Here is a 9,971-nt window from a genome sequence, read left to right as displayed (position 1 = left end):
GCAAAATCTATGTAAACATAAAATTTGGCGTTTTAAAAAGTACACAGTTATGTGGCATTTAGCAACCATTACCACCGTCCATCTCCAGAACTTTTTTATCTTCCTCACGTAAAGCTCTACTCATTAAACAATGACTCTTCATTCTCCCCTCCCCTCAGTCCTTGGCAGCCACCATTCTGTTTTCTGTCTCTGTGAATTTGACTACACTAGATACCTTAAATAAGTGGAATCAAACAATATTTGCCCTTTTGCAGTGGGCTTATTATTTCACTTAGCAAAATATCATCAAGGTTCAACTGTGTTGTAACATGGGACAGAATTTCGTTTTTTTTTAAGGTTGAATTATTGGCCATGTTTTAAAAAACATTTTAAAATTTAGGTGATTTGGGGTATTGTCTTATTATTATGTATACTTTTTTATTCTTTAGAAAGATTTTTTCCCAAAGGAATTGGTTGATTTAGCAAAGACGATATAAGGGAAAACTTACTGTTCTGATTCAGACAATGCACTGTAATTTATTTCCAATTCAGTGTGACTGCAACAAGAGAAAACATGGCTTACACTGTGGAATGCCTGCGAGGTGATGTGTAAGTACCTGCATGTTTAGGACATCTGCTTTTAAATATATATTGAACTTGTCTTTGTAATGTGTCATTATGACCTCTGACTTTTGTTTTGGCTTGTTATTCACAAATTTGGCACTCATAAACACTAAACCTAAAATTTAATATTGAGTTTTGTATTTATGTCGAATCTTGAATGTTAGTTTTAAATTTTTGACCTGTCACCCTTACCTTAATGTCTTCTATAGGGATATCCTAATGGAGTTCCTGCTCAATGTCACCACAGCACCAGAATTTCGTCGTTGGGAAGTAGCTGACCTGCAGTCTCAACTAAGGATTGACAAAGCTGTGGCCTTTCATAATCCACAGGCTCGTAAGTACATTTTAAGGAAAAACTCAGTTGTTTCTAAAATACTGACTTTTTAAAGAAGATTGATTTGTAGAAGAAAAAATTACTGTTGAAGTTTTTTACTACTTGGGTTTAAAAATATCTTTTCCCAAAATTTGTTCAATTATTTAAATATTTGTTCTTTTGTTTCTAAATGTTTATATGTGTGTTGATTATTTCTCATGTCTGATGGTAAGTAAATTGTGAAATCCTAGATGTTTTGCCTGTTTCCCTCCCAGTGTTTTTTAACAGTTGCTTGCTTACACCAAATCCAGCCTGCTGCTGCTATCGTTTATTGTTTTGTATTGCTGTTATTATTTTGCCGACTCTCATTTATTGGGCCTTTCCAAAGCAAGCAACTTAACTTTTTAAAAATAAGAATTTAGGCTAGGCGTGGTGGCTCAGCCTGCAATCCCAGCACTTTGGGAGGCCGAGGCCAGAGGATTCCCGAGCCCAGGGGTTCAAGACCAGTCAGGGCAACGTGGTGAGACCTCATCTCTACAATACATCACAAAAAAAATTAGCTGGGCGTGGTGGCATGCATCTGTAGTTCTAGCTACTTGGACGGCTGAGGCAGAAGGATCATTTAAGCCCAGGAGGTTGAGGCTGTGGTGACCATGAGCGTGCTGCTGTACTCCAGCCTGGGCAACAGAGTGAGACACCAACAATAAATACATACATACTCTTTGTGTCCATATTGTTATTGACAGAGTGAGACTCCAACAATAAATAAATGAATGGATTAATGAATAAATAAATAACAACTTTTTGTGTCCATATTGTTAGTTTATATAATGTTTGTTTATAACATTTGATTTTATAATGTCAACAAGTACAATGGCAAAACGAGCCTGTAAACAAACACTGCTGACTCTAGGAGTCATAAAGCTTCTGGTAGCAGAATAAACGTGCAGGAAATCCAGAAACAGGTAGCCATCAGCAGGAGCTTGACATGGGATGGGCTTCCTTGGAATGCAGTTCTGTCAAGTGTCGGGAAAACAATGAGTGCTTGATTCACATTGCTAATGTTACTTCATGGTGATAATCTGTGTCAGAGTATGATCTTTGTTGCTGAGGACTTCTACCAAAGAACTAGAATGGTAAAAATGTAGAAAAATTGACTTATGTGTCCAGAGTGGCTTTTTACCCACTGACAGAATTGAGGCTCCAGCCTCATCCTTTCTTCCTGAACAGTTTCTTTTTTCTCACAGATATGACTCACTACAACCTCAGCCTTCTGGGCTCAGGTGATCCTTCTGCCTCAGCCTCATGAGTAGCTGGGACTACACTACCATGCCCAGCTTTTGTGTGTGTGTGTGGAGACAAGGTCTCACTATGCTGCGTAGGCTTATCATGAACTCCTGGCTCCTGGGTTAAGTCAGTCCTTCTGCCTCAGCCTCCTGAAGTGCTGGGATTACAGACATAAGCCACCGTTCTTGGCCCTGATTGGTTTCTGTATTGCCTCTAGGCTAGTGTCTGCCTCCAGGTTTACTTCTTCAGTCAGTCTCCCACATTGCCATTACAGTGATCCTTCTGATGTAAAAATCCCTTAAAGAGTTTTTTTTTTTTTGAGTTGGAGTCTCACTCTGTAGCCCAGACTGGAGTGCAGTGGCCGTTCCTGGCTACTGAAGCCTCAACCTGCTGGGTTCCGGCGATCCTTCCGCCTCAGCCTTCTGAGTAGCCAGAATTACAGTCGCGCGCTACCACGCCCGACTAATTTTTTTATTTTATTGTAGAGATGAGGTCTCGCCTGCCCAGGTGGTCTCGAACCTGCGGGCTCAGGCAATCCACTCACCTCAGCCTCCCAAAGGTGCGGGATTACAGGCTGAGCCACCGAGCCCGGCTTAAAGGGTCTTTCTTATCCATGGGATAAAGTCAAACTCTTTAGCTTAGCATATATGACCTTTCATGATCTGACCCCAATGCACTCCTCTTGTTTCTTGCTCTGCCTTCTTCCTCTCCCAGCTGCAAATTCCCCTTGAATCAAACTTTTGCTATACTTTATGCCTTTGCTTTTTCTGTTTCCTATGCCTAAAATGCTGTTCCCAAATCATTCCCCTGGGAAAACAACCTGCTCACTCTATATGACTTATCCAGATATTACTCCTGTTATTTTCTAGTTCCCATTGTCCTTCCCCTGCTCCCCTACTGTACTTTTAACATACTGCTTACTTTGTACCCATAATACTTTATTTCACAGTTCTTCTTAGCATTTTGAGGGCAGACATTGTATGTTACTTATCTCTGTCCTTTTTTTTTTTTTTTTTTGAGTTGGAGTCTCACTCTGTCACCCATACTGGAGTGCAGTGGCCGCTCCCGGCCACCGCAGCCTTGACCTGCTGGGCTCCGGCGATCCTTCCGCCTCAGCCTTCCAAGTAGCTGGAACTTCAGGCACACGTTACCACGCCTGGCTGATTTTTTGATTTATTGTAGAGATGAGGTCTCGCCAAGTTGCCCAGGCGGGTCTTGAACCCACTGACTCAGGCAATCCACTCACCTCAGCCTCCCATAGCGCGGGATTACAGGCTGAGCCACCGAGCCCAGCTATCTCTGTACTTCAAGTACCTTGCACAGTGCCTGGCATAGGGAAGTTGCCCAGATAATAACCAAATGATGGAAACATATCTCACAAAGACACTTAAGGCAAGAGAGTGGGCAAAGTACCAGTGAGGAGTAAGTCCAGTTCGATGGTAGCATTTGACCTCTGAAAGCTAATAGTGTGACCTAAGACCAACACTTTCATATCTATCTCCTCTTACCATGACAGCCTCCTCATTGACTAGAGAAGGTACCTAGAAGTAAGTGAAATTCAGATTGAATGACATGTACAAGGTCGCATGGCAAGTTGATGGCAGAATCATAACTAGATTTGGACTTGCTGAAACCTAGGCCATTATATTAAATAGTGCCAAGAAGATTAAAGTTAGAGTAGCGATTTAGGTGGACTCTGGCACATAGAAGCTACTGCCATATAACTTATTTTTCTCAGCACATTCAACTGTTAGAATTTTTAAAGTTTCTAGAGGTTAAATAGTAATAAATTTCAAGTGTTCTTAATACTTGAATGCCAGAAGATGACAAAATTTGTATAGATTTATTGCTTTATAGATGTTGAAATATTCTTGTTGTCTTAAATTACATTTCAGTAACTGCTTCTTTACAGGTGTCATTGAAAATTTGCATTCTGCAGCTTACCGGAATGCATTGGCTAATTCCTTGTATTGTCCTGACTATCGGATTGGAAAAGTGACATCAGAGGAGGTACAGATAAACATATTACATTTTAAAATGTGCTTGTTTTCACATTAAGTTGAGCATTTATCTACCATTTCAGGTTTGTTTGCTAAGTTTTCTTTTTCTAACCTTAAGAAACTTAGCTTACTTTTTTTTTCCATCAACTTTTTAACTAAAATTTTATCTGAATAATTTTTGTATAGCTTTTAACTAAAAAAATTTTTATGGCAATAGGAACATGATGATCTTGGAAAATCAGGAAAGAAAGACAAGCAAAATGAAGGACACATACCTAAAGACACTCATTGTTAATACCTGGTATATTTTCCTCCAGACCCTTTTCTGTGTATATGTACCTTTTGTAAACAGTACTTAAATGTATAAATATCATAATGAGGTCAGGCTTACGCCAGTAATCCCAACACTTTGGGATGCCAAAGCAGGAGGATTACTTGAGCCCAGGAGTGTGAAACCAGCCTCGGCAGCATAGGAAGACCTCCTTTCTAAAGAAAAAAAAATTAGCCAGGCATGGTGTTGCAGGCCTGAAGTCCCAGCTACTGGAGAGGCTGAGGCGGAAGGATCGTCTAACCCAGGAGTTTCAGGCCTCAGTGAGCGGTGATCATGCCACTGTACTCCAGCCTATGCAACAGAGTGAAACCCCAACTCAAAAATTAAATAAATAATCTTAACGAATCCTTTAACTAAAATTCTTTGGTCCCTCTGAATACATAAATAGACTGAGCCCACATCTTGACCTTCCATCCTATCAACCCCTGGCCAGCTCATTCACCTTCTCCTGCACTCCAGCCTCCCTTTGTTGTGTATATCTTAGAACTTTGTTTCCAAAACATAAAATATTCTGTGTTAATTTCATGTTCCTATCATCCATCCTCCAAAACAAATTTTATCAAAAGATATTTTTAAAAATTTGGAATTATCAACACTTCCCAAGTATATCTGACTCAGAAATTAAGACCTAGCCGGGCTCAGTGGCTCAGCCTGTAATCCCATGCCTTTGGGAGGCTGAGGTGAGTGGATTGCCTGAGCCCGCGGGTTCGAGACCCGCCTGTGCAACTTGGCGAGACTTCATCTCTACAATAAATCAAAAAAAATTAGCCAGGCATGGTAGCGCACGCCTGTAGTTCCAGCTATTTGGAAGACTGAGGCGGAAGGATCGCCGGAGCCCAGCAGGTCAAGGCTGCGGTGGCCGGGAGCGGCCACTGCACTCCAGTCTGGGCAACAAAGTGAGACTCCAACTCAAAAAAAAAAAAAAAAAAGAAACCAAGACTTTTATTCAATGACTTTATGGGATGAAAAGCTTTGCAGAGATTGGTTTTAAAAGTAGGCAAGGGGTGTGTAGTGTCATACTCTTACCCTGTTAAAGAATGTTATCAGGCCGGGCTCAGTGGCTCAGCCTGTATTCCCAGCACTTTGGGAGGCCGAGGTGAGTGGATTGCCTGAGCCCGCGGGTAGGCAACTTGGCAAAACCTCATCTCTACAATAAATCAAAAATTAGCCGGGTGTGGTAGCGCACGCCTGTAGTTCCAGCTACTTGGAAGGCTGAGGCGGAAGGATCGCCAGAGCCCAGCAGGTCGAGGCTGCGGTGGCCAGGAGCGGCCATTGCACTCCAGTCTGGGTGACAGAGTGAGACTCCAACTCAAAAAAAACAAAAAAAAAGAATGTTATCAGTGTTTTTTACTACCTGTAAAAGAAACAAAAGAAACCTAATGGACTACGTAAGCCACATTATAATAAAAATCATAAACCTAGTCCCATTTGTTTCAAGTTCAAACCAGTATGGCTCTAGTTTCTTTTCATTCCTTTTTTTATAACAGTTTTACTGAGATGTAATTCACATACTATGAAATCTACCTATTTAAAGTGCACACATAATTCAGTGGTTTTTACTATAGTCATAGAATTGTACAACCATGACCACAATTAAGTTCTAGTTCTTTTAAGTAATAATTTTTATAATAAAATTCCGGGGTAATAGTTAATCCCATAAAGTTCATTATTGCAGTTTTTAATCCTAAGTGTGTTTTTTGCCAAAGTGCACTTTTATGTTTTTGCAACTTTTTCTATTTATACCAACATAAACTAATAAGTGTTTTTAACTTCCTCAGTTACACTACTTTGTTCAGAACCATTTTACAAGTGCAAGAATGGCATTGATTGGACTTGGTAAGTTGAATATTTCTTGCATGTCAGTTTGCTTCTTAAGCACAGTCCCTTAAGCTGTAATTATGTGAACATAGAATTGAACATAATTTGAAAACTCAGACAGGCAATATATGATAGGATTTTAATTGCTAGTCATTTGTTTTGGAAAGCAGAATCCAACATTTAATTTTGTAAACCACTTGCTTTAAATTCTTTACAGTATTTGCAAAACCTGTGACAAGGTTTCTCTAAGCAAAGAGCTTTTTTTTTTTGAGATGGAGTCTCACTCTGTTGCCCAGACTTGAGTGCACTGGCCGCTCCCAGCCACCGCAGCCTCAACGTGCTGGGCTCCAGCGATCCTTCCGCCTCAGCCTTCCAAGTAGCTGGAACTATAGGTGCACGCTACCACACCCGGCTAATTTTTTTTGATTTATTGTAGAGATGAGGTCTCACCAAGTTGCCCAGGCGGGTCTTGAACCCGCAGGCTCAGGCAATCCACTCACCTCAGCCTCCCAAAGGCGCGGGATTACAGGCTGAGCCACCAAGCCCGGCTTGCAAAGAGCTTTTACAAACTATCTTATAAAAAGAAGTACAGCTAAAGTAAAACAGGCAAAGGACATGAACAGAAAGTTCTGGGACAAATATGTATATATGTGTGTAGCTAATTAATCTTTTTGGTTTTGTTTTTTTTTTTTCAATTGGGGTCTCACTCCATTGCCCAGGCTGTAGTGCAATGGCACATTCATGGCCTCCCCAACATCAATCTACTGGGCTTCAGTGATCCTTCTGCCTCAGCATTCCAGGTAGCTGGAACTACAGGCATGCGCTCCCACACCTGGCGAATTTTTGATTTTTTTATTGTAGAGACAAGGTCTCACCAGGTTGCCCAGGCTGGTCTCAAACCCACGAGCTCAGGCAATCCACTTGCCTTGGCCTCCCAAAGTGCTGGGATTATAGGCTGAGCCACCAAGTCCAACCGCCTATTAATCTTTTATTAAAAAATTATTTTAGTTTGTATACCTAACCCTGAATTATACCCCACATCTTTATAATTTAAAAAAAAAAATTAATAGCCAGACTCGGTGACTCAGCCTGTAATCCCACGCTTGGGAGGCTGAGGTGAGTGGATTGCCTGAGCCCGCAGGTTTGAAACCCACCTGGGCAACTTGGCGAGACCTCATCTCTACAATAAATCAAAAAAAAATTAACTGGGCATGGTAGAGCACGCCTGTAGTTCCAGCTACTTGGAAAGCTGAGGCAGAAGGAACACCAGAGCCCAAGAGGTTGAGGCTGCGGTGGCCGGGAGCGTGCCACTGCACTCCAGTCTGGGCAATAGAGTGAGACGCCAACTCAAAAAAAAAATTATTAGATGGTCAGCCTCACTAATAACTAGGAAAAAGGTTTTATTTCTGTAAAAGTGGCAAAAATTAAAAGGCTGACACCGCCCAGAATTAACCAGTGATTGTATGGAGAAATAATCACTTTCAAAAATTGTTGGGTGTGAGTGTTAATATTTTTGGAGGTCTATTTGTATACATCTATTAAAATTCTAAATGCTTGTATTCTTAGACCTAGCAATTTTACTTTTAAGAATTTGTTGTAGCCAGGCACAGTGGCTCAAGTCTGTCATCCCAGCACTTTGGGAGGCAGAGACAAGAGGATTGTCTGAGTTCAGGGGTTCAAGACCAGCCTAAACAACATGGTAAGACCTCATCTCTACAATAAATCAAAAAATTAGCTAGACATGGTGGCACATGCCTGTGGTTCCAGCTACCTGGAAAGCTGAGGCAGAAAGATCACCTGAGCCCAGTAGGTCAAGGCTGCAGTGGCAATGAGTGTGCCACTGCACTTCAGCATGGGCAACAGAATGAGATTCCAACTCAAAAAAAAAAAGAATTTGTCCTATGGAAACATGTAATTAAGTCTACAAAATAATTGCTTAAGAATATTGTTTACAATACTGTTTTTGTTTTGTAAATAACAGCTTAAATAACATACCATAAAATCTATCTTGAATGTACAGTTCTGTGGTTTTTGACATATTCAGAGAGCTGTGCAACTATTACCACTTTGTAATTTCAGAATGCTTTCATCTTCTCCAAAGAAATCCTATACTTATTACCAGTTCCTCCTCATTCAGACCTTCCCCCTACCTCTGGCATCTACTAATCTATTTTCTGTCTCCATAAATTTGACAATTCTGGACATTGTGACCTCTTGTAACTGACTTCTTTTACTTAGCATGACCTTTTCAAGGTTATGTATCAATGTTTCATTCCCTTTTGTAGGTAAAAAAGTCTATTGCATTTTTTTTGTCCATTCACTGACATTTGGGTTATTTTCACCTTTTGGCTATTGTGGATGTAAACGTTCATGTGTAAGCTTTTCTTAGAACATCTGTTTCCTATTTGTGTGTGTGTGTGTGTTGGAGTCTCTCTCTGTTGCCCAGGCTGGAGTGCAGAGGCACGCTCGTGGCCACTGCAACCTCGACCTACTGGGCTCAGGTGATCCTTCTGCCTCAGCCTTTCATGTAACTGGAACTACAGACACATGCCACCACACTCAGCTAATTTTTTGATTTACTGTAGAGATGAGGTCTCGCCAAGTTGCCTGGGCTGGTCTCGAACCCGAGGACTCAGGCAGTCCTCTCACCTTGGCCTCCCAAAATGCTGAGATTATAGGCATGAGCCACTGCTGTAATCTGTCTTTTGATCATGGGCTTTCCTAGTGAGTATAATGTGGTCATTGTGGTTTTTGATTTGTATTTCCCTAATGACAATGACATGGAACATGTGAACATGTTTTCTTGTTTTGTTTTGAGTCAGGGTCTCACTGTCACCCAGGGGGGAATGTGGTGGCACAATCGCAGCTCGCTGTAGCCTCGACCTGCTGAACTTAGGTGATCCTTCTGCCTCAGCCTCCCATGTAACATGCCACCATACCCTGCTAAATTTTTTATTTTTGTAGAGACAAGGTCTCACTCTGTTGCCCAGGCTAGTCCCAAATTCCCAGGTGCAAGCAATTTTCCTGCTTCAGCCTTCCATAGTACTAGGATTACAGGCATGAGTCACCATGCCAGGCCATGAACGTGTTTTCATGAGCTTTTTGGCCATTTGTACAACTTCTTTGGAGAAATGCTTGTTCAAGTCCTTTGCCTATTTTTTATTGGTGATTTGTAAGAGCTCTTTACATACATTGCCTGAGCCCGTGGGTTCGAGACCCGCCTGGGCAGCTTGGCCAGACCTCGTCTCTACAATAAATCAAAAAATTAGCCGGGCGTGGAAGCGCGCGCCTGTAGTTGCAGCTACTTGGAAGGCTGAGGTGAAAGGATCGCCGGAGCCCAGCAAGTCGAGGCTGCAGTGGCTGGGAGCGGCCACTGCACTCCAATCTGGGCGACAGAGTGAGACTTCAACTCAAAAAAAAAAAAAAAAGAAAGGAAGGAAGTAAGGATAATAATAACTGCACAAAAAAATTCTAGTTGAATAGTAATAGTGAATTGTATATAGTAAATAGTTTGGCAATAATAAACTGTAAATGGATATCTCTGGGAGAGTGACATGAAGGGAAGACTCTTGTTTTCTTTTTTTTGAGTTGGAGTCTCACTCGGTCGCCCAGACTGGAG

The 9,971-nt window shown here is 41.5% G+C and overlaps 1 protein-coding gene across 1 annotated transcript; it reads left to right on the top strand.

The window, feature by feature from the left end:
- Positions 1–482: 482 nt before the first annotated feature.
- On the top strand, positions 483–6,370 carry LOC103253560 (cytochrome b-c1 complex subunit 2, mitochondrial-like; the record flags this gene model as incomplete). The annotated part of the gene is made up of 4 exons (XM_008051839.2): positions 483–588; positions 813–937; positions 4,116–4,213; positions 6,313–6,370. Coding segments are annotated over exons 1-4 (316 nt in total), but the record flags the coding sequence as incomplete, so codon positions are not given.
- Between the last annotated feature and the right edge of the window lie 3,601 nt (positions 6,371–9,971).

The sequence above is a fragment of the Carlito syrichta genome, unplaced genomic scaffold (genome assembly GCF_000164805.1).
Source record: "Carlito syrichta isolate Samal-C Ts95f unplaced genomic scaffold, Tarsius_syrichta-2.0.1 Scaffold237820, whole genome shotgun sequence".
Taxonomy (NCBI): Eukaryota; Metazoa; Chordata; class Mammalia; order Primates; family Tarsiidae; genus Carlito; species Carlito syrichta.
Note: the sequence above shows the minus strand (reverse complement) of the source record. Positions and strands in the feature narration are given on the sequence as shown.